Raw genomic sequence first — 24,912 nt, 5'->3', positions numbered from 1 at the left:
TGAAACAAACTTTGTGTAAATTGAGCCATTGGGAAGCGAAGGTGTCACTACCTCAGCCACCCATGAAAAATGTGTTGGCTTTTGGAATATTACAACCTGTAGAAAGATTCGCCTTCTCTCACTTGTAGGTGAAGGGAACAGACCCATGCAAGCCTACTGCCTCCAAAGCAACTTTGGCCCTTGGACACTTCTTAATAGTAAATAGGAGCTCCGTGCAAAGCTCAGCCGCTCTCATTCACCCACAGCTTCCCCCCTTCCTTCTCTTTCCTCCTCATCCCTTCCTTTTGTTTAGTTAAAACCTTTCCAAATAAATGCCATTAAACCCGGAGACCATTGAGCTGGAGCCATGCGCCTCTTCTTGCTTTTATAAACAGACTTCAGACTGGACTCTTTTCTGGAACGCATGACCCATTTCCCGTTAGCTCACAAAAACAGGAACATGGGGCTGCCACTGTGGCCAAGGAAATGCATCATCCTCATCATCTGGAAAATGTGGACTTAGCCATTTGCCAAGTGGGCACCACACCATCATGTATGCGTACAACTGGTTGCAACATTAATTGCTTCTTTAAGTTAGTACTATGTTCTTGTTGTTGTTGTGCCTTCAAGTCATCTCCATCTTATGGCGACCCTCAAGCAAACCGATCATGGTGTTTTCTTGGCAAGTTTCATGGGTTGAGGGGCATTGACATCCTCTGAGGCTGAGAGTGTGTCACTTTGCCCAAGGTCCCAAGGTCACCCAAGGATTTGATCCCTGGTCTCGTTCCAGAATCATAATCCAAAACTATACCAGAGTCATAATCCAATGCTCAAAGCATTATGCCACGTTGGCGCACTATGCACTTTACAGGTAGTTTACAAAACTACAAATCCCGGGGATCCATTGGCTGGAACCACTGCTGTTAAAACAGAATCGTAGCGCTATAATTGTGTAGTGTGGACTGGCAGACAGATTCAAATGCCAACTGTGCCATGATGCTCATTGGACCACCATAGGGTTCCTGTAAGGTGAAAATATAATAATTTTCTATTATAATAATAATAATAATTTCCAACTTATGTTCCACCTTGAATGAATTACTGTGATTCAAAACAACAGTTTTTGAAAAAATAAAATAAAGTTGCACGTTCATTTCTCTCTTTTTTCTGAGGCCAACCCGGTTTATCCCAAATCTGTAAAAGTCAGAAGGGCAGGCCAAGAGGAGAAAGGAAACGGCATCCGGCGGAGGAGAAGGAATTGCATAAATCATCGCCCAAGCATTGGAGGCAGGCTTTAAAAGCATGGTTTCTAAAAGGGTGCAGATTGCAATGCACTGGAGGAGGACTTTCTGGGGGCACTTGACCATAAAGTGGGATTCAAAGGGAAAGAGCACCATCTAGAGATGCTTTCAGGAGGAATCAGTTTCCCAGCATCTTTGCAAGAAAAGAAGGAGCTCCATATATACATATATTGTGTGTGTGTGTGCGTGCGTGCGCGTAAATATATATGTGTGTGTGTGTGCTTGTATATTTATATATATATATATCCATATGAGTGTGTGTGTGTGTGTGTGTGCAGGTATGTGTGTATGTGTGTATATATGTTTATGTGTGTGTGTATTTATACTGTATATATGTTTGTGTGTGTGCACGTGTTTGTATACATATGTATGTGTTTGTATATATACAAGTTTGTGTACGTGTCTCTCTCTCTCTCTCTCTCTATATATATATATATGTTTGTGTGTGTGTTTGTTTATATATTTTGTTGTTGTTGTCCACCCTCGAGTTGATCTGACCCATGGTGACCCTGTAGATGATAATGATGATGATGATGTGTGTGTGTATATGTTTGTGTGTGTGTGTGTGTGTGTATATATACACACATATAAACATATATATAGAATCATAGAATCATAGAGTTGGAAGAGACCGCAAGGGCCACCCAGTCCAACCAGGAAATCCAAATCAAAGCATACATACATACACATGCACATACGCACACACACACACGTGTGTGTATGTATATATATGTATGTATACATGTTTATGTGTGTGTATATGTATGTGTGTGTTTGTGTGTGTGTGTATGTGTATATGTGCATGTATTTGTCTATGTGTGTGTGCATATGTGTGCGTGTGTGAGTGTGTGTGTGTGTGTGTGTATTTTACTCATTTGTGAATGAACGGATTCTTGGATTCGGCCTTTTCCATCTCATCCGCTCCTGACTTTCCATCAGCAGAAAAGGCCTAGTTTGTTCATGAATCTGGAAGTCCTTTTCGAACCCAGGCCAGCAGCCTTTGCTTGCCTACCTGTTCCTCCAACATCTGCTCTCCCTGATTAAGCTCTTGCCAGGGAGAACCATGCGCATTTCCATTTGGGCATTCATTGAAAGGGAACAGATGTTTTGGCCTGACTCACTTTTGGCTCATGCTGCAACCATTTCCTGGAGCATGACTCTTTTATTTCTAATGACGTGGTGTGCATGTGTGTGTGTGTGTGTGTGTGTACATGCCTGTTTGTACATGAGACAGAAAGATGGAGCAGGGGAAGGTTGTTTTGCAAAAACTGGAGAGCGTCCATTAAAATCCACAGGACAAAAATATGTCACAATATTGGAAAGCGTTTCATTTCAGACACAAATGGTTCTCTGAGGCTGAGAGAGTGTGACCTTGCCCTTGTGTGCTTCCAAAGGATTGTTGATGTTATCGTAGCTTTGTGTTGTTGTTGTTATTTGTTTGTTTGTTTTTTGGCAAGGTTTCCTCAGAGGGGTCTTTGCCATTGCCACCTTGTGAGGCTGAGAGAGTGTGACTTGCCTCAGGTTTCAGTAGGTTGCCATATGGCTATCTTTGGGCATGTCGTCAAATACACTCCCTCAGCCTCAAAGGACAGCCATGGCAAGAAGGAGAAAGTTGTGTGGGAGACACAAAAGCTGTGCAACTTTAGATAGTCAGAGGCTTCTCTATAGGTTTCTAGCTCTATGGTGCGCACCAAAGAGCTAGGAACGTATAGAGAAACCTGGGCTCCGCCTCTTTCTGACGTCAACAAGGGAGGGTTCTTTTTTACGGCAGCCGTAAGTGAAGGCGTTGGGCTTTTACGACAGAAGCTGGACACAGAGGAGGAGGAAGGAGGAGAAGCTGGAGCAGGGACTCTGGCTGTGTCCCTTGAGGGGTGGGTGGCAGTGGGGCTGGGAAGGGGCCCAGGCAGCCATGTTTGTTGGGAGGCAGGGTCTTTTGTGGGGCTCAAAATGGAGGAGGAAGGGGTGGCCACAAGGCTTTGCTGAATGGGGGGAAGGGGAATCTGGGAGTCTTAGGGGGGTGTGGAGGGGGATATATGCACACAAAGCTTTGGTTTGTGGGGAATGGGGAGGTGAAAGGGGGGAGGGGCTGGTAGCCAAAAGGGGAGTCTGGGAGGGTTGGGGGCTTCATTTATTTGGGGGGGGGGATGAAGAGGGTCCTGGGAGGCCATTGTGGTTGTGGGTCTTGGGGTGGCACCCAGTGATTCCCAAACTCTGGGACTTTTAGGTTTTTGGACTCCACTTCCCAGAATTCCTCACTATTAGTCAAGCTGGCTGGGGCTTCTGGGAGTTTCAGGTCCCAAAGGCATAGGAGACCAAAGTTTGGGGTGTGTGTATTGGAGTCTCCTTCTTTGGAGGCTTTTAAACAGAGGCTGGATGGCCATCTGTCAATGGGGGCGTGCCTCGATTGAGAGTTCCTGCATGGCAGAATGGAGTTGGACCAGATGGCCCTTGGAAGTCTCTTCCAACTCTACGATTCTATGAATCACAGTGACCTAGAGGATGCTGGGGGTTGTAGTTTTGCAGGGGCCCTCTCTAGGAATCTCTAGGTACAACTCTGTGGTCAATATCTGCCAGACATTGACCATAGAATTGCACTGGAGAAGCTCCAAAAGCCTAGTGGAGTCTTCTCTCTAGGAATCTCTAGGTCCTTCAGTGCGACGTTTGGTTAAAGCTGACCATAGAGTAGTATAGCCGGAGGACCTAGATATTCCTAGAGAAGAACATGTTACTCAAATCCATGAATAATCAAAGCCACAAAAGTCAAAGCCACAAATGTGGAGGGAGGAGTGTACTATTTCTGCAGTGTGTTTTGGACTCATCATCTTCATGGTGGAAAGGGAGGATGCAAATGGCACGTATCAACAAATAAGTGACTATGGTACTTTGCATGTCTCTTGCCTTTCCAGATGTGCCTCGTTTGTTAATTTGCTCTTCCTACAGTCCTGTAAAATAGATGATGATAATAATAATAATGCCACTTATTAAGTAAATACTAAATATGTATATGGTTCTAAAGGGCTTTGCATGTGTTGTGTTCTTTTTAGTAATGGATTTATGTAATGAGTATGGTGCTGCTGTAGTATCTTTGTGATTATCCCCAGGTTGCAGAGGTAGCCCTGAGATCAGAAGTGCCTGCCTTAAGTGTGTGGCTGAGAAAAGATTTGAAATGGGTGCTTGCTGGCTTGCAGCTTACTTTCATGATGGCTTCACTCCTGTTGAATGCTTTCTGTAAAACTTCAGCTTGAAAGGAGAGGTATTTGAGTTGAAGAGGAGAGAAGAGATTCTGTTGCATTCAGTGGAATGAGGTTAATATAAATTTCCATTCACAAGCATCCTGTGCACGGTGAATGAATTAACAAATTTATTTCAGTCATCAGACCAGAATGCACATAAACAGCAAAATCATATTTACAACGTTGTTATGTGCCTTCAGGCCATTTCTGACTTATCTCTTTAGAACATTGAAATACATTGACAATAACTTTATTCATTGAGGTCCTTCATTACTTGTCTCCTAAGTTTTATAGCAACTAGTAGACAATGCATAGCCACTTTTAAAGCAGTCTGTGGCTCCCTTTCTTCTATTATTCAGCAGTTTAAGAAGTAATCATATCAACCTGGAATTTGCCTCACCTTTTACACAGTAGTATTCAAGGATATTTTTAAACTCTTAAGGATAAAATGTGTTGAAAACTTATGTTAAGATGAGGTTTCAAGAAGCCATGTTTATACAGATCACTTTCTGGCTATTTGAATGCCATAAAAGTTGTTGTAATGTTATGGTGTGAGTCTAATGGTTATCCTTTTTAAGCAAAGTGACTACTTCTGCCTTCGGTATGCATCTCAACTACATAGACCTCTTTAATTGTCCATAATGTTAGTCAGCCATGTGTACAACTGGTGGCCTGGTCAAAGAGACATGTTGCTGAGGAAGGAGCGTGTGTGACGAAAACGCAGCCTGCCCTCCCTCTGTGGCACCCTGGGTGGCAGTTTGAAATGGAAGAGTAGAGGAAACTCAAGATGATTAAAAGGCTAAATGGATGGCGAAGGAATGACAGACCAGCTTGTGGGGGGCATAGCGGGGTTGGCTGGCAAGTCTGCCTATTATGACTATTTTCCAACCCTGTCTGAATTTAAACATGAAGTTTATTGGCAGTTGTGCATTGCTAGACCAGTATTCAGTGTCAGTTGCTTCTTTTTAATCCCTTTATTTTATAGTGTAAGAAATGCCACACAGAAACAAATCCTTCAATTCCTGTACATTCAACCAAAACAACTTGATTTCAAGGAACTATATTATTATTTGAGCTAGTTGTAATAACATCTGAACTGCGTTTTGCGGCTTAAATTTTCTGATTTGGACCTGTATTGGTGTAGTCCTACACATTAATGCAAACAAACGGGTTTTAGAAGTGGGTTTTTTTTTCCAGCCCTGCTTGAGGGAGGCATTGTATGATAGGGTTCAGAATGCATCCATGGGAAAGAGGATGCATGTTTGTCAAGCCCACATAAGGATCCTCTGTCCCTTTGTGTATTCTTTACCTCTCCCATCTCCAGACGGGCCAATTTGAACTGCGAGATGAGGCCCCAGCAGCCGCCTGTTGCCAGCAAGGTGTTTGTTCAGCGGGATTACAGCAGCGGCACCAAGTGCCAGTTCCAGACCAAATTCCCTCCAGAGCTCGAGAATCGGGTAAGCACTGAATAGTTTTCCTCTTTTGCCATTGCATTAAGGCACTGTGAGGGAGAGAACTGAGTTACGCAGTATTAACAGTGATGGGAACTTCTAAGATTGCAGCTTTCTTCTGGATGCTAAAGAGATGGTTTGGCTTTGAAGTTGTGGGTTTTTTAAGCCAAGGGACATAAATGAAGATGCAGTAACTGTCTTCTGCAGGAGAAGGTTTGTTGTTGTTGTTAGCTGCTTTTGAGTTGACTTTGACTCATGGAGACCTTGTGGATGAGACATCATGACCCCTATTCTCAGCCTCTCTACTCAGGTCTTGCAGATACAGGCCTACTACCTCCCTTATAGAGTCTAGCCATCTGGGATGTGGCCTTCCTCCCCTTTTGCTGCCCTTCACTTTCTCTAGCATTATTAGTCTTTTCCAATGAGTTATCCCTTCTCATGATGTTTCCAAAGTACGACAGCCTCAGTTTGAGCATCTTGTCTTCCAAGGAGAGCTCAGCTTTGATCTGTTTGTAGTTTTGGCCATCCCTGGTATCATCACTCTTTTCCAGTGTCACATCTCAAATGTATTGATTATCTACCTGCCTGCTTTCTTCACTGTCCAACTATTACATTCATACACGGTAATGGGGAATACAATGGCTTGGACAATTCAGTATTCATTTGTTTATTTTTACACTTTAATGATTTTGTCCAGTTCTTTCATCGCTGCCCTTCCTAATCTTCTAATTTCTTGACTGAAGCCACCATTCTGATCAGTGTTTAACTATTTCAGTCTCCTCATTCTCTCAGCTGGATTTATGTAAATCTTCAGTGGTTATTATTTTTGTGTTTTTCATGTTCAGTGGTAAGCCTGCCTTTTCACTTTCTTCTTTAACTTCCTTTGGTAATTATTCCGAGTCTGTGATGCTTTCTGATAATAGTATAGTGTCATCTGCATATCTTAAGTTGTTGATGTTTCTTTTTCCTATCTGTCTTTGGAAATGGGGCATCAAGCACTCTCCCTCTGTAAACTGCTCTGGATATATAGTTCTTATCTGATGTGATGTTTCTGGTCTTGAGTAACTAGTTGAATCAGATAGAATTGGAACTGCTGATCGCTTTTGCAAAGCATGTGACTGGCTTCCATCCTTGTCTCTGGTCTGTAAAGCAAGGCCATTGACACACAAGTAGGTCATATGAACTATTGAAGTATTCAATACTCACTCTAGTACCCAGTGCTGCTCTGAAGAATCATTAACCATAGTTAATCTTTGTTCTGTTCAACTGTTGTGAAGAATGCCCGCCTATTTGGGTGCTCAAATGTGCCACACATTGTATAGCAGCCCTCAGTCGCCCTTGAGAAAGCAAGCCTCTCCCAGTCTGCTGCCAAGCACACCGCTTGTGTGAAAATGAATTTCAGCGGCCATAAAGCCTGTATGTTAAGTGAGACGATCCCATACATTCCCTCCAAAGTTGGTGCAGATTTACCAGCTTTTTATGTCTGGTTTGGAAACAAATAATTTTAATAATTTTAAGCCACTGTGATAACCTTTGGGGCTGAAGGGCAGGGTATAAATACCATAATACATAAAATAATAAAGTATACAACTTGTGTAGGTATGCCAGTATAGTGGTTTTAGTGCTGATCAGAACTTCAGATAACCAAGGTTTGAATTCCTATCCAGCTGTGGAAACCATTGGCTAATATTGGGCAAGTTACACTTTCTCAGCATTCGAGGAAAACAATAGCAAACCTCCTCTGATGAAATCTTGCCAAGAAAACCCTATGATGGAGTCATCATAAGTCAGAGTCTTAGAGACTCCTGGGATTTGTACTTTTGTGAGGCACCAGGACTCTCTGGCAGAGAAAGCCCAAAGCCTTGTAAAACTACAAATCCTAGGGCAGAGTTCACATCATACAATCAGGTATTCAGGTGGATATGTACTTCAGTCAGTTAGGACTAGGTTGCAACTCTCAAGAGAGAGAGAGAAAGAGAAATAAATGTCGTTGTTGTTACATGGGCTTTAAGATAGTCTGGGCCTGTATTGGAATTGTTGACTAGATTTGGCCTGTGGCCTTAAGCTGTCTGTCCCTAACCTAGAAAATGAAGTGTCAATAGACTGGGCTCATATTAGTGGTTACTGGGAATATCAGCCTTTCCTTAGGTGTAAGATGCTAGCACAGAAGTGAGCTACAGCTCTCAGATGTGAACAGGTCTTGAATATCTCTGTCATCAGTGACCATTGTCACATCCTGTTTGTAGTTTGGTAAACTAGTAGATCCTGCTGAACACTCAACCCCAGGCAATTCAAAGCAGCTGAGTTCTGGTGTCATATATGTGTGGGAGTCTCTTCATTACAAAGTGTGACTAAAACAACTGAAGCGTTGCCTGTCTGCCAGAGATTGATGTTTGGACATCAGGAGGTTCTTGGCTTCGGAATAGATTCTAGTTGTATACAAGATGATTGAGATGCTCATTCAGATGCTTCATTTCAAGCTGTTCCTGACTGAGTGTGGGGATCATGAAGATGCGTAACAGCTTACAGGGTTGAGTCCCATCAGTCATACAAAAATGGTATGTGGCAGTGCAACCACTCCACATTTCTTAGTATTGGAAATCACACAATAGAACATACTCTTAAGCAGTTGGCACAAAAGCAGAATGGTCTATTGAGACATTTTGGTGTAAGGATCTGCTGAGCCATTAAGGCAGAGGTTAGCAACTTTGTGAGGGTCAGTAGACAGTGGTCCTTCCACATTTTCTGGGGTTAGGGGCAAAGAACCCCCCATGAATGGGGGGGGGATGCAGCTTTAAAAGCACTATTCTTTTTACCTAAGAGAACACGTCTCTAGGAATCTCCAGGCCTTCCTCTGAGAGAATATGACTTCCCTGGGGTCACCCAGTGGGTCTTTGTAGCTGAGCTGAAATTTGAACCCTGGTCTCCCAGAGTCCTAGCCTATACTCAAACCACTACCCTATGCAGGCTCAGCAAATCATATAGCTACTTCTTTGAAAACTTTTAATTTGTGCCTATGAAACATTCAGCTCTGGAAACAAGAACTGAACTCATTAACCTTCCCAGCTGAGGGTAAGGCTCCAGTCTTAAGCAAAAATAGCCGGGAGTCAATTTCATTGAACTTGATGGAGTGTAATTTTTAATGGACGTGCATAGAATTCCCCTAAAAATATCTCGAACCATCACCAAAAGAGAAAGTAGACACCTGAGCTGGGCTGAGTGTATTTGTTTCAACCTTTGTTCCCTTTTCCAGCTTGACAGGCAGCAGTTTGAAGAAACGGTACGAACGCTAAACAATCTTTATGCAGAAGCAGAGAAGCTTGGGAGCCAGTCGTACCTCGAGGGGTGTTTGGCCTGCTTGACTGCGTACACTATATTTCTGTGCATGGAGACACACTATGAGAAGGTAAGTTGGTTTCTTTTGCCATCTTCAGAAGGAACAGGGCAGCGTGTGTAAACTGGAATTGTCAGCAGTAGAAAGAAAAGAATTGCACAAGAATAGCCATGTTAACGTATCGCAGCAAAGAGAGAGTCAAAACTTTCCCCTCCAATCTAGCTCCCTGTTAACAAGGCTGCTTTTCTTACTCTAATAGTAGATGACATTAGCCTAGTTATCAGCCAGAGCTTGGGAAAATTTCTCTTTTTGGATTACAGTCCTAGAATCCTGAGCCATGGTATTTAGTCTGACTTGAGAGTATGTTTCCACATGAACAAACAAATCTCCTGCATGCAGAAAAATTGGTGTGTCAGGAAGAAGGCTTGGCGAGATCTGTTCTTCCCAATGATTAATCTGTGAAGACTGTTTCATTTGGATGGACAGAGGACTATTCCATCAAGTGGATCCCTATTTCCAGTCTGCATTGGGAGAGTCCAGAGGGAAGTGAGCTACCACAGGGAGAGCTTGACCTTAGAAATGTACATAAAGCATTATTTTATCTTACATAATATTTAAGAGGGCATATTGAAAGAGGGTGTGGATATTTCCCTTTGCTGCCTGGCTTGCAGAGCTTGGAGCATTAGCAAACAACATACCAGTGTAAAAGTGCTCCGACTGTTTTGTGTGAGGAAGTCTTTGCAGGTTGAAGAGGGGGAAAATAGTTAAGGAGAGCTACATTATTATTTCCCCCCCATAGGTTTGTTGTTCTGTGAGTGATGTATCCAAAAAGGACATCTGCCTTGAGCTAAAGTAGTGCATTATTAAATTCCTCTTCCAATCACATTTTATTACAATACTGATTGAACATCAGTAATTTAAACCCTGGAGTGTTTTGTTTTTGTTTTTGTTGTTCCTTTAAGGAAGATAACATTCCTTGACCTAGTTCCTAACTCTACAATACAAAGTTCATTAGAACTGGAAAGTATCCATTGTAGAGATGTAACAAAACTAATTTTTTAGGAAGTACTTACAAATTACCCAGGAGCTACAAGGGCCAGAACTATAAAGAATCCCTAAACTATAAGGAACCTCTTTGTTTTTAAGAGTTTAAGGACTTTGCGAGGAGGGGGCAATAAAAATATGAGAAACCATGAACATTAGTAAATCAAAATTAATTTGTCTCCTCCATTGTACCAAGCAACATAAACACTCATTCTGATAAAAGAATTTAGAAAAAGGATCCAAGACTAGACATTTTACAAGCTTGTTTGTGAGAATATAATAGAACATCATGAAAATATTCATTCTAAAATAAATTATTCCATAATTTGTTGTTTCAATTTTTCCAAGAGAAAAAGGGCTGGGGGGGGGCTCCTATTTTTTTCGTCTTCTTGTCTCTTTCTGACCTAGGCCTGCGCACTCAAAAGAGGACTGCTATGCTATCCACATCTACTGACAGCTGGTCTTTTTGAAACCTTGGAGGGTTTGAATAAGCTCCTTTGATCACTCCTGCCTTTCCTGTGGTTTTTGCCTTAAGCCTTTCTCCTTGCATTTTTAAAAGCATTGCATTATGCTTCTGACCTGCCTCTTAACACAGGCCAGTGGCAAATAAAACATATCACCATGTGGACATCTGCAGGCAGCTATGACTGTGCAGCTGCCTGGCCGCATTTGAAAGAAGCTCCTTTGCTTTTCAATTATCATCCAAGCCCAGGGATTCTTCTCTAGTGTTCCCAAAGTGGATGTATCTTTCTCTGGTGGGCTCCCTACTAAGTTCAGTGGCAGAGAAGTCTTTCTTCGATGTGGGAATTCCTCCATTTGCTCTTCCATTTCACAATAGCATTGCTGGGGATTGTTCCAACAGGTTTTCTTTTCCCTGCTGAATTTTTAGGATGCCATTCATAAAATGATGGATGGAGTTTTTCCACCCACTGTGCTCCTGGCATTATAAGGCCTGTCTAACTGTCTGGCCAAGACATTTCATGTCATGAATAAAAGATCGTTGTCAATTCTTCTTGTAAGCCAGTATAAAATACTTCTCTGGGTCATCCAGGTAAAAACATTTCCACAGTACTGTGTTTTTGTTCCTGACCTTTTATATAGTCTGGATTTGATGCCAGTCCCTTTGCTGCTTTGAGCACTCTCAATAAAGTGCTTTTATAATAATCTCTTTTTTGAGAAGGGATGCTGAAAGCATTTAAATCCAACCACCAAGTACATGGCCAAAGTCTGCTGTTCCTGACTTGGAATAAAAACACAAGTTTCCAGAGACCACACTTGTGTTTAATGCGTTTTTCTGTCAATGAATAAAGCCTTTAGTAAAGCTTCAAAAAAGAATGATAAATTCTCTGAGCACTCAGTAAATTATCTGGATTATCTGTTTGTGGATAGGCCATTAAATTCTTATTACCAGTCCAATAACCAATATAAAACCGCATTTGGTTATATCAACATTCATGACATTTTAGAGTTACATAAACACAAAGGGCAGGTGTCTCCGCTCAAGAATCCACTGCCAATAGTTCAACAGCAAAGTCAATACTTGTATTAGCAAAATATTTATTCACCATAGGTTTCCCTGGAGGGAACATGGGTCTTCTGGATGTCTTCCAACCTTGGACTTTCCCAGTTATAAAATGGGAGGAAAGACTACCACAAGACATTTCAAAACAGTTGCCTGTTGTTGTTATAAAAATGTCAAGTGAACTGTCTTATTGTGTACTTTTCCCAGGTCCTGAAGAAAATTGCCAAGTATATTCAGGAACAGAACGAAAAGATCTATGCCCCTCAGGGCCTCCTCCTGACTGACCCCATTGAGAGAGGGCTGAGAGTTGTATCCTTTTGGGTGGACTTCCTAACTGTTTTTGTTCTGTCTGAGATGTGATGCATACACATATTCATAGCTTTGTGACTGAAATGTCTCCAGTCATTAAAACAATGAGTTTTACCAAAAGTAAAATAATTGTGGTTGTGCATATTGCTTTATTTGAAGGATGGGCAGATGCCAGGGGTAAAAGGGTATTGCTCCAAAATTGTTTATGGAGATGGGAGATGCAAAGGCTCCTTGAATGGCCTTGGACCAGTCCCTGTCTCTCAGTCCCGTGGAGATTCACTCCCAAAGAAGGTAAGTGCACTATGGACTCACACTGGGAATATATCAAGGTACTTCCTAATCTTATCTCTGTCTAAGGGGCAACAGACTGGTATGAATTTGCTCCCTAAATCGGGATTCCTGACAGAGAGAGACTCACTGAAGCTCACTCATTCAGACGGTAACTTCAGAACCGACGCTTGGAAAGCAGGAATTGCCTCTTCAAGCAGATGTATATGGTGTATGATCTATTCTTCCTGCCATCTTGTTCTTTTTTCCTCCTGTTGGCCCTTCTTCAGCATATTTTTCTTAACAGTCTTGCCGTGCAGATTGAAATTACAATTTATGAAGACAGAAGCATGAGCAGTGGAAGATAAATCCCCGGCGTTTGAGGTACAGTATATACTTAACAGTAGATGTTAGAGCTCTGTCACAAAAACACCCACTGAAAACCTTTTTTCCCCTCTGCTGCTTGTGTGAGATGCTGTTTATGTAATCGCTCCATCAAGCCTTGAGCTTTTCTCAGCAAAAACATTGCTAGGCAGATTTGGGAAATGAAATCCACCACCGTACTGTTTCGAAAGCTGCAGTTTACAAAGTGGGGTTTTTGGGTGGGTGTTTAGTTTAGTATAGAATCAACATTTGAAGTTGCATTCCTTAAAAGAATGGATCAGAACCATTCTATTTATTTGTCCTGTAATGTTAAAAATCTAAGGTGGGGTGGGAATTGTGCAGCCCTCCGGAAATCGTTGGACCACAACTTCAAGTAATCCTTGCAAGAGAGCCCAATGGGTAAGGAGGGTTGCAAGTTTCAGTCCATTACCATCTCTGCTGGAGATCTGTTTTTAGTTGGGTTGAAATAAACGTAGACCCTAAACATCTGGCATAGACACATGATATCCACAAACCTAGACATTTAGTTTTATCCTTAGCTCATCAAAGGGGGCCAATTAGTGCAGTTACATTCTTTAGTATCAAAAGCATGCTCCAGTGACTCTAATTTGCTCTGGCTGACACTGTATGCAGAAAGTGCTCTGAACTCTGTTACCAGCTTGAGCAAATTGCCTATATTTAGATTAGGTTTCCTTTGCTTGAGTTGCCAGAATTGTCTACTCCTGTTCTTTTAACTTTCATGTATGCAGTTACGTTTCTTGGCACAAGCCAATAGGTTTAGTGCCAGTTCAAAAAAAAAAGGCATAGCAGAAGTGGGCATATCTGTTTAGCCCCACTGTGCAAATGGAAAGGGTCAGAGAGATGGTAATTAGTACATTCTGGAGGAGGAGTACTCTTTAAACACAGCAACAACCATCCTTAATCTTCGCACCTAACTGTGTGAGCAAGCTCACTGTCTTCCAAAATAGCAAACAGAAAAAGCCAAGCACTTTTTCTGTATCTAAACACTGATACCTGTTCTATTATTTTTGTCCTGAAGAAGGAAAGGAACTACATGGTTTGGTTTTGACCCAGTTGGAGTTGAACTGGAAGACACTGAGTGCATCGACACCATAAAAATAATGCACCTTGACACCACTGTAGCTCCATCCTATGAGACATCCTTGGATTTGTAGTTTTACAAGGTCTTTAGCCTTCTCTGCCAAAGAGTGGTAGTGCCTCACAAAACTACAAATCCCAGGATTCTGGAGGATAGAGCCATGGCAGTTAAAGTGATGTCAAAGTCCATTATTTCTACAGCTATCTAAAGAATTTAACCCAAGCAGTTCCTGGATTTCAATGGTCTCCTCTGAGCATGACTATGAAAGCAGCTTCCCATCCTATCTGTTTCTGAGTTCCCCAGTGAAGCATCTTGGCTTTTGATAGCTTATGTTGGTTGTGCCTGATTTTTTGGCATGCTGTAAGCATCCTAACTTTTTCAAAGGTTCAAATAACCTCTGAAAGCTCAAGAGGAAAGTAGCATATTAAGTTTCTCATCTTCTGTGGCTGAAGTACTATTTTCTCCTCTTACAAGCCACATCTGTTTGGCACAGTCCATTAGATATGAGTCATTTATCAGCTGCTAGTGTTAACCAGTATGCTTTGTAGGGATTCTGAGCAATTACACACAGAGACACAGAATGCCTACGCAATTGGTGTTCAAGCCACTGTGAAATTGTGTTAACTGGAGGAAGGTGGACTGATACTGAACTTCTGGGTGGCTTCATTAACTAAATGTTTTGCTTTTATTCTACTACAGTGTTATAAAGGTTTATAATAAGGTGGTGGTTAGCAAAGAGAGTGAGAAGGAGCCAAAGTGGCATAGTGGTTTGAGCACTGGACTACAACTCTGGAGACTGGGGCTCAACTCCCTGCTCAGCCATGAAACCCATCTTAAGCAAATCACATGCTCTCAGCCTCAGGGGAAGGGAATGGCAAAGCTCCCCTGAACAAATCTTGCCAAGAGAACCCCATGATAGGTCCATCTTAGGGTCGCCATAAATCAGAAACAATTTGAAGGCACACAACAGCAACTAGCAGAGAGAAGCACTGTCAAGTGCATGGCTTCCAAATCTGCCTTTAGGTCCTATGCCTGTTGCAATAACCTGCCCTTTGCTTCCCATCCAGTATAGCTGGGGTGTCAAGAGCTGCCCCTTCCCACAGTGTTCTTGTCTGAGATATTGGCAGAGAACCACTTAAGGAAAGGTGGAGTTAGAGTACTTGATGTTGAGCAAATTTACAGAGTTGACCCCTTGGGAAATCCACAGGGAAATGCTGCGGGCGACTTCTGGATTGCTGGATAGCAGTTAATTGCTTCTCTCCCCCACCCACCTTCTCATTTCTTCATTGCAGTTTGGCCTAAAGCAGGGGTGGATAATCTCTTTCCTTCTGGGGAGAGGGAATCGCCCTATAATCTAGCCATTTATCACAAGGGTAAAAGAATCCCTAATGGTTATGTTCTGTAATCCCACCCAGCAAGGGCTTCAAAGCTTTGGCCTCCATGAGCTGAGGCAGAACAAAAGACAAAAAGGGGAGCCGTCCTCTGCCTGGCAAAACTCCATGCAGCAAAAGATCTTAAAGGCTTACTGAGAGCGCTTAAGGGAATATTTACCACCTCTTTATATAAGGGGATCTTGCACTGGCTTGGCTCAAATAGCAAGGCAGATGGGGACTGAATCTGGAAGAGGCCCAGCTCCTGTGGCATTTGCCATCCTTTTAGAAAAGAGTAACCTTCTCAAGGTGAGTGTCTGAGAACCTTTCGCTGCTTCTCCTAATCTTTCTGCAGAACGGGGATGCCAGAGAGAGGTTCGATTGTATGGTCATAGTGCTGAGCCGCAGTTTGTGGGCAAACAGTGCTTTCAGTCACTTGCAGAATAGACTCCTGTGGGCACTGCAGTTCCTAGGGATGAACATGATTTAAAAGCATGCCAGTTTGTGTGATCAAGCCTGTTCACTGCATTCTCCTTCCTTCCTAGGGTCCAGCCTGTTTGTTCCAGAAAGTCCCCCTACCTCTTCCATTATCGCATCATTCCTTTTTTGCTGCTGCCAACTCCACAGTGCCATCTGTCGCAAGGACTAACTTGTCAAAACCCTGTTCCTTCACGGGGCGGAAACCCCGTGAGCTGGCCAGCGTCCATTTTGTGTCGTTAGGGTAAGCCTTAAGCAGTGATGGTGTGTCGTCTAGGTGGCTAGCGTCTCAGAAGAAGTTGAACAGTCATGGACCATGAGCTTGAGACCAACCGGGAGTCGCCCGAGGGCAACATGGCTCCCTCCCCAGACATTGGGCATCACTGTTTTTTCGGAAAGAAAGCAGCAGCATAGCCTGGGCAGATGGATTTGTGAAGTGGGATGTGGTTTTTCACTGTTGGTCAAGAAGGGACTTGAAACATATGCCCTCTTGAATTGGAATGTGTCCCGATAACAACGGTTTCAGCAAATGCAAAAGGGCTTCTGTGTTCAATGCTAAGCTGGGAGCTGGCATAATCTTGAATAAAATGGAGACTCTTGCTTTGGCCGCATCTTTGGATGTATGATAAAACTTCATCTTTCGATGTATGATAAAAGTGTGGCAGGCAAAATGTATGCTGTACCAGTAAATGTTAACCACCTTTGCTCTACAACCCTTTTAAGTGTTAGATATGTGAATTAGGTGATCAATGGCTTTCCCGGTTTGTAAAGAATATATATATATACCTTTTAGGGCAAGCAGGCAACTTGAGTAGAAATGATGTTCCGACGGTGCTTCGTCTCTGTCCTCTCACAAAGTGCATCTCTCCCCTCTGCAAAACTGTCCACTTCTTCCGTTCAGCATTCCTCTCTCTGGCAGCGCTTGCAAAAACATATGGACCATCTCCTCTTCTGAGTCAGTCCCTTCTCCTGAATCCAATGCTTCCTGTCAAACTCCCTCTCCCTCCATAAAAATGGGCCTTTCGGGATATAAACCCGAGTAGATGTTGGCAGCGTTACTCTGCTGCTTGGCAGTCGCCATCTCTTCCCAGCTCCAGAAATTAAGGGATTTGCCAAATGAGGCCATTTAATGGATGGAATATGTGACCTTTTTTAAGACTAGAGCAATACAAGGGATGCCAATAGTGGATCAGGGTTTTCAGGTGGGTTATTCTCCCATTCCTTCTCTTTGCTGATTTCCGTATCCTCTCCTCTCTAGAGTCTGGTTAATACTTTAAGTGTATAAATGAAACCTGGGGAAAAGGGGGGAGTGTTTCCTTTTTTCTAATTTGTAACAGTGTTTTGGCTCTCTTTAAAATCAGTTTTTGGAAATATTAACGGATCGGTAACCATTTTTTTTCTTAAATAAATTGTTTCATTTGCTAGCACTGACCTGAAACTCTGCTTTTGTTGCTGTTGTTGTTGTTTGTATCCTGCCTTTCTCCCAATACAGTATAGGGACTCAAAGCAAGGAAATATCCCTTGCTCTCCTTGTAGCATTGTATTGTACCCATTATTCCTCTTCCCTTCCCTGGATTCAAGGCATCTTTGGTCCTCCAGACCTTTTTGATCAAGGATTCTGGGAACTGAAGTCCAAAATATGGGGCAGATGGGTGGGATGGTTGTATATACTATCAAGTACAGCAAGGGGCATGGGTTATCCATCATCCTCTTTCCTTTGCAAAGCAACAAACATTGCTCCATCCTCCAGAAACCTGGGTTTTTTCCAGTTTGAATTGGTTTGGTGAAACTAGCGTCGCGGCCCCTTTAAAAGGCTCGAAGGGGCGTGTTCTCTTCATGCATATGTATAAAGGGGCGGGGCGTGCCTCCCTTTTTCCCGCGCTTGTTCAGAGGCGCTGACGTCACCGCCGCGGGAACCTAGTTGGAAGTCAATGGCGGGAGATCCAGGGAAGTCAATGGCGGATCCGGAGGCGAATGAAGAGGAGGAGGAAGAGGTGGTGCTGACCCCGGCCCAGCTCATCCGCCACCTGGAGCAGGTCAGGCCCCGGGGGGACTACACATCCCCTCCTTTATTATGGCAGAGAACGGGGGGGGGGGGCTGCAACTCCCAGAATCCCTCCCATCAGCATGGCAAGTTATTTGGGGGCACCACAACTCCCAGAATCCCCTAGCAAGCTCCTAGAATCCCTCTCATCACTGTGGCAAGCTACTGGGAGGGACTACAACTCCCAGAACCCCCCAGCTAGTTCCTAGAATTCCTCCCAGCAGAATTGGTAAGTTATTGGATGGGGCTACAAGTCCCAGAATCCCCTAGCAAGCTCCTAGAATTCCTCCCATCAGCATGATAAATTATTGGGGGGACTACAATTCCCAGAATCTCCCAACAAGCTCCTAGAATTCCTCCCATCAGCATGACAACTTATTGGGCGGACTACAACTCCCAGAATCCCTCCCATCAGCATGATTAGTTATTGGAGGGAGCACAGTTACCTAAATCCCCCAGCCAGCTCCCAGAATCCTATCAGTATGACATGTTATTGGGGAATGACAGCACCCAGAACCCCCCAGCCAGCTCCTACAATCCCCTCTGATCAGCATGACAATTTATGGGGGGATTACAACTCCCAGAATCCCCCAGCCAGCTCCCACAATCTCTCCCATCTGTATGACAGGTTATTGAAGGACTACAGTTCCCAGAATGCCCCTCTTGGCCATCTCCTAGAATCCCTCCCATCGACATGGCAAGTTATTGGGGGGGGATTGCAACTCCCAGAATCCCCTGGCATGGTTCCAGGACCATCAGCACCCAATGGATACCATTGTAGACAATAGGGTAGTAATATGGTGTCCTTTGTATAAAATGGCAAAATCAGGGATTGCTTTTGGGAATGTGTCATCATATATATATATATATATATATATTCAAGCCCTGGTTGAATTGGTGGACTAAAAGTCCCTGGACACGGAGGGCAAGCCATATACAGTATGTATGATGTCTGGGGAAAGCGTCTCTCAATCTGAAAAGAGCTGGGCAATCTCCATTGCTTTCTTTCCTTTTCCAGGCTTGGATGAATGAGAAGTTTTCCCCTGAACTGCTGGAGAGCAAATCGGAAATTGTCGAGTGCGTCATTGAACAACTGGAACACATGGTAAGAGGATCCAAAGGGATCTTGCCAAGAAACCCCCAGGATAGGGTTGCCTTAGGGTCGCCCTCGGTCGGAAGCAACTGGGAGGAGCACAGCAGCCATATATACCTTATAAACATAGCCTGGAGGCAACTTTATACATAACGTTTGGTGCGAATGGTAAGAAAGCCCTTCCTCTTGCAAAATGTCTTTTAATCTGTGTCTCGGCAGGAGGAGAATCTGAAGAGGGCCAAGAGAGGCGACCTGAAGGTCAGCATTCACCGCATGGAGGTTGAGCGCATCCGTTATGTCCTCAGCAGCTATTTGCGCTGCCGCATCCGGAAGGTACGGCTTTATTCTTTGGGAGAGTCAAAGGTATTGATCTCTATAGGAAGCACATTAGGGTCACTCTGGATTCATCTGCGCTGCAGAAATAATCCAAGTTGACACCGCTTTAAGTGCCATGGATCAATGCTATACAATTATGGGAATTGTAGTTTTGTGAGATGTTTAGCCTTCACTTTCAGAGAGCTCTAGTGCCACCACAAACTATAATTCTCTGAATTCCATTAAGCCATGGCAGTTAAAGTGGTGTCAAACTGGGTTATTCCTGCAGTGCGGATGCAGCCTCTTTGCATATGCCTGCTTCCTGTGTATGATCCGAAAAAGTAACTTTTCCAAACCCTAGTAATGGCTTCCTACCCCAAGAGGTATATAGTATAAAACAGGTGCACGCATGGGTTAGGAATGACAGATTATTATTTTGGTATCCTTTAGTTTAGTAGAGCAAACTTGGGCATCCTGCAGCCCTCCAGATGTTTGAATACTCCAGATGTTATTTGGACTGCAGCTCCCAGAATCCTTCACATAATAATGCGGTTTTGCATCGCTTTTAAGTGCTATGGAATCCTGGAATTTGTAGTTTCACAAAGTCTTTAGCCTTTCCTACCGAAGAAAGAGTGTGGGTGCCTCGCAAAAGCACAAATCCCAAGACTCTGTAGGATGGAGCCATAGCAGTTAAGGTAGTGTCAGACTGCATTATTTCTGCAGTGTAGACGCACCCTTGATTTTCAGTGCAGCCTTTTCCCCCCCAATATGTCTTGCTTTCAAACGTTGGCATTTCAGTGCCAGTTGCGTCGTCGCTTCTCGTTCTTCCACCGTTTATTTTTTCTTGAAGATCGAGAAGTATTTCCCCCACGTCTTGGAGAAGGAGAAGACCCGGGAAGAGGGAGAGCCATCCATCTTGTCTCCGGAAGAGTTCGCTTTTGCCAAAGAGTGAGTGAGTGAGCGGGCGTTTCTTTACCTATCTATTCAATGCCAGCGAAACATCTGGAGATGCCAGCGAAACATCAGGAATAAACTCTTCTAGAACATGGCCACATAGCCCCCCCAAATCCCCCAAAAATCTATGGATGTCAGCTGTGAAAGCCTTCGACTTCACAATAATAATAATAATGGATCTAAATTCTGAGATCTGGGGCAAACTCTTCATTGGGCCAGCTAAGAGATCCAAAACACACTGCAGAAATAATCCAGTTTGAGACTGCTTTAACTGCCTCGGCTCAATGCTAGGCAATTCTGGGAACTGTGGCTTTGTGAGACATTGAGCCTTTTGTGTCAGAGAGCTCTGGTGCCACAATAAACTACAATTCCCTGGATTCCCTAGCACAGAAGCAGGGCAGTTAAAGCGGTCTCAAACTGGATTATTTCAGCAGTGTGTTTTGGACCCAAAAGACCTATAACGCATCGCATTATCTTTCAAAGCTTGCTTCACAGGTGTCTTCATGAGCCAGGGATGCTAAAGCAGCATCCAGGGGAAACGTTGTGCTGGAACTGCAATGCCATCCCTTTCTTTGTCCTGGAAGCTGTTTTACAATCTGATAGAGAAGCCTAGGAAGCTTTGAGAACTCCTTGAAGGCAGACATTTTCTTCCTTTCAGGTACATGGCCAACACAGAGGCTCATCTCAAAAACGTGGCTTTGAAGCACATGCCTCCCAACCTACAGAAGGTGGATCTCCTCAAAACAGGTAAGCAAGGCTTGGTTTTTGTTTGTCTGGACCATTTAAACACATTGCAGAGCGCCAGGAGCAAACATTTGGATTGCTGCTCCAAGGATGTACAAAGATGGTGGCTTGGCTCCTAACTTTCCTTTCATCCAGGGAAATGAATTCATGTTGTCAGGTTGGAATGTGGCATGGCTGTTGGCTGGGGATGATGGGTGTTGTAGTCAGATACATTCTTAAGGGCCCCAGAATGAGGAAGCAGAGTAAAAGCAAGGTAGAGCACAGTGATAGTTGGATCTGTGAGGCAGGTCCAAAACACACTGCAGAAATAATGCAGTTTGAGAGAGACCACTTTAACTGCCCTGGCTCGGTGCTAGGGAATCCTGGGAACTTTAGTTTATTGTGGCCGCAGAGCTCTCTGACAGCGAAGGCTCACAAAAATTACACTTCCCTGAATTCCCTAGTATTAAACCAGAGCAGTTAAAGCGGTCTCAATCTGGATTATTTCTGCAGTGTGTTTTGGACTGCAGTGATCTAGGTTTTACAAGAGCTATGCAAGAAGCTGGTCCTCTTTTGGGGAATAGTGTTTGCATCCTTGCATCCCATAAGACTGCTCTCCTCTGCCGACTGATCGGTGAAATCCATTTATAAATACAGTAGTTAAAGTGTTCCTGGTTTAATAGATTTGTAGTTTCAGTGTTAATTTTAGTTTCTGTAAAGTTGAAATGAAAACTCGCCATCTCCGCAACGTGGATGCAACCAGCCACCATTGATTTGGCACTTTTAAATCCCATTGATTTGTTTTAGGTGGGTGTTAAGCATTTCCCATTAACTCTTTCCCATTAACTCAAAAGACTGAACTTTGGCTGTAAATCATTGCCATGCCTCCCATAAGACTGCTCTGCTCAGCTGATGGATCGGTTAAATCCATTTATCAGCATTTAAAGCGTTCCTGGTTTAATAGCTTTGTGGTTTTAGTGTTAATTCTAACTACACATATTTAAAAGCAAGTGCAGAATAGCAGAATATTTGGGGGCAAATTCTGTCCGGAGAGGAGATGAAAAGGGAGTTCTCTCCAAACAATTGGGATCTATTTGGGCATTAATGGTAGAGAAGATTTTTTTTCCCCTTTGCTTTTCCTCTACAGTTCCTAAACCAAACCTGGATTCCTTTGTGTTCTTGCGGGTGAAGGAGAGTCAGGAGAATATCCTGGTGGAGCCAGAGTCAGATGAGCAAAGGTAGGGAAATCTACACAGCCGTTTGAAAACTATGGGAATTGGCTGCCTTCCATGAATCCACATAGCTGCCTGCATTTTTGGGTTCTCCTGGCTGTGAGGATTGCCAAGGCATTCACCTGCACTTCAAGACATTACTGCAAGTGTGTATAGGACTATAATCTGTTCTTGTGGTCTGTTTCTTTCAGAGAGTATGCAATTGACTTGGAAAAAGACTCCCAGCATCTGATCCGGTACAAAACCATTGCTCCTTTGGTGGCTTCCGGAGCCGTGCAGCTCATCTAAACTGCGAGGATCAGCTTGCAATGAGCAGAAGACATACCTTTGCTTGGCGGCCGCCCTTTTCCACCCAGCTGCATTTCTGCGCACAAACTTCTAGTGACCGGATGACTCTCATTGTAACTCAGATTGCAACCTGTGATTACATCTTGCAAAGAGAGATCTTTCCAGCTGGTATCTAAGCATGAAGGCTGTTACTGCAGGAAGAGTTTAGTTTGCAGAAGAGAGATTCTCCTATCAAATTGGTTGCAAAAAAAGAAGTTCTGCTGATCTGCTGCATCTCCAGCAGATGTCACTAGACCTATTCGAGATACGACTGGTATTCAGACAATGGAAATAAGGTATTTTCATGGCTTGGAAAAGTTACTTTTCTGGACTACAGCTCTCAGAGCGTGCCAATTGTTACGGAGTTCTAGGTGTTGTCGTTTGGAAAAGTAACTTTTCCAAGGCCTGGCTGTGAGCCTTATCTACCCCACAAAGCTGGCAGACTCCAAATGTGGTGGATTGTGGCTCCTGTTGTGCCGGCTGAAGATGATGGGAGGTGTGGTGCATCACATTTGAAGCCTGCGAACTTGTGGAGCAGGCTGCTGCTAGGGGTAATACTGACAAACTGTTTAACCTTACACGCCTATTCAAGATGGGATGACATCTAGGGCTATTGTGTTTTGTGGCTAAACAGCAGCTCTTTGGGCATCTGGATAACATTTGGAGAGACTAATCAAGGACTGACAAATTTTTCAGACCTACAGAAAATGTCTTGTCTCTTACAGGGCAATAAAGAACATGCACAACCTAAAATACCGTACAATATTTTACAAGACTTTGTGTTTTCACTGGTTCCAAAAGTAGTACTCCGCCAGCAACACCTCTTCCTCTGTAGGATCACCACATTTTGCAATTTATCTTAATAATTCCACAAGAAAGAAAGGATCCAGTGACCTTGATGCATCCTTTCCTTGTACTGTGGGTTGTGTCCAAGACTATAAATTCATCAGCTGAATGGAAACTGCTAAATCCCTCTCCTGCTTCTGTTCTGTAGGATTGGAAGACCCTGTGGAACAGAGGAGGGAGGTGCAGAGAGTACTCTTGCCTTAGCAAAAGTCTGCTTGCCTGACTGTATTCTAGAGTGATAAAAGTTGATTCCTGGTTCTTATGTCAATTTATTGGACCTTCTTGCAAGAATTAATCCATTGTAATGTCCAACCAGAAAGAGGTAGCCCACTGAATATGCCCAGATCTTATCCTATTACAGCATTATGTCTATCACATTGCCAAACATGAGCTGAATTACGGTAGAACATTGCTGTCTGGTGGGGTTTGATTCCAGGACTCCGCATGGATTCCAAAATCTGTGGGTACTCTAGTCCCATTATATACAATGGGGTAGAAAAACCAAGATTTGCTTTTTGGAATGTTATTTATATTTTATTTTGTGTATGTAAATATCTAGTATGGAGTAATGGTTTGAGTGTTGGACTAGGACTGGAAACCATGGTTCCATTTCCAGTTTGGCCATGAAACCCACTGGGTGACCCTGGGCAAGTCCCATTCTCTCAGCCTCAGGGGAAGGCCATGGCAAACCTCCTTTGAACAAATCTTGCCAAGAAAACCACAGGACAGGTTCGCCGTAAGTCAGAAAAGACTTGGAAGGCGCATGACCGCAACAGATTTTAGAACATGGTTGATTTAACCCATGGGTGTGGAGGGTCGGCTAGATGAATTCTTTCTCAATAGCCACCATGGTGCCCCATGACATGATGCAGAATGAGTCTGACCCAGGCCAAGAGGGTGATGGACTGGCCATGACACTAATAAGAGAAGCTGGCACATGACTGGCCACTGTTTTTAGAAATCTTGTCTCCTGGGTTCAGATCAAGGCTGCTTCTGTTGAGGATTAGCTGACAAGAGGTTAATTTTAATCCGATGGACGCATTGTCTCCAAAGCCTGAAGTAGATTGGATGCCACCGGAGCTCTGCCCGGGTCACTACCTTCTAGCTTGCCTTTCGGCTCCTAGGTTTCCTTCCGGAGCCAGCCCTACCGTTCGATCCCCAGCTTGGCTGTGAAAGCCACTGGGTGAGCTTGGGCAAGTCACACTCTCTCAGCCTCAGGGGAAAGCCGTGGCCAAGCTCCTCTGAACAAATCTTGCCAAGAAAGCCCCAGGATAGGGTCGCCATAAGTCCAAAATGGCTTGCAAGCGCACATGGTCGAGTCACAAGTAGAGCTGTTTAAACCTTGTTTTTGCAATGTGCTTTGTTGTGTTTTTAATTTTTTTTTAATGTTTAATAAAAATATATATTTAAATATATGTATATAAAAAGTGGGAGCCAAGCCAGGTGTGGGGCCCAATTCTGTCAGCACATGATGGGCCTGATCCTGGGGGCGTGGCCAGGTGAGGAAGGGGCGTGGCCTTAGAGGTCTTACCTTTCTTGCTCCTTTCATTCATCGGATCAGGAGCTGGAGGTAAAGGCTGCAAAGAGGCGAGATGAGCTGCGGAGAGT

General features: G+C 43.7%; 2 protein-coding genes across 3 annotated transcripts; both read left to right on the top strand.

Annotated features, from left to right (window-relative positions):
• The first annotated feature begins 3,027 nt into the window (after positions 1 to 3,027).
• Positions 3,028 to 17,201, top strand: GOLGA7 (golgin A7). Of its 2 annotated transcripts, XM_042476041.1 has the most exons (7): positions 3,059 to 3,151; positions 4,382 to 4,585; positions 5,838 to 5,970; positions 9,218 to 9,370; positions 12,072 to 12,173; positions 12,761 to 12,824; positions 15,839 to 17,201. In XM_042476041.1, exons 2-6 carry the CDS (start codon positions 4,581 to 4,583, stop codon positions 12,806 to 12,808), a joined length of 441 nt encoding a protein of 146 aa, XP_042331975.1. In that variant the 5' UTR covers positions 3,059 to 3,151; positions 4,382 to 4,580; the 3' UTR covers positions 12,809 to 12,824; positions 15,839 to 17,201. The 2 variants fall into 2 exon arrangements, with proteins under 2 accessions (XP_042331973.1, XP_042331975.1); XM_042476039.1 differs by lacking the exon at positions 4,382 to 4,585 and having other exon boundaries at positions 3,028 to 3,151.
• A 469-nt stretch (positions 17,202 to 17,670) lies between these two features.
• Positions 17,671 to 23,559, top strand: GINS4 (GINS complex subunit 4). Its single transcript, XM_042471127.1, has 7 exons — positions 17,671 to 17,806; positions 18,833 to 18,919; positions 19,127 to 19,240; positions 20,073 to 20,170; positions 20,835 to 20,923; positions 22,047 to 22,137; positions 22,323 to 23,559. Exons 1-7 carry the CDS (start codon positions 17,702 to 17,704, stop codon positions 22,417 to 22,419), a joined length of 681 nt encoding a protein of 226 aa, XP_042327061.1. The 5' UTR covers positions 17,671 to 17,701; the 3' UTR covers positions 22,420 to 23,559.
• The last annotated feature ends 1,353 nt before the right edge of the window (positions 23,560 to 24,912 follow it).

Source organism: Sceloporus undulatus, chromosome 6, assembly GCF_019175285.1.
Source record: "Sceloporus undulatus isolate JIND9_A2432 ecotype Alabama chromosome 6, SceUnd_v1.1, whole genome shotgun sequence".
Classification (NCBI taxonomy): domain Eukaryota; kingdom Metazoa; phylum Chordata; class Lepidosauria; order Squamata; family Phrynosomatidae; genus Sceloporus; species Sceloporus undulatus.
The sequence above is the reverse complement of the archived record's forward strand: the minus strand, read 5'-3'. Positions and strand labels throughout refer to the sequence as shown.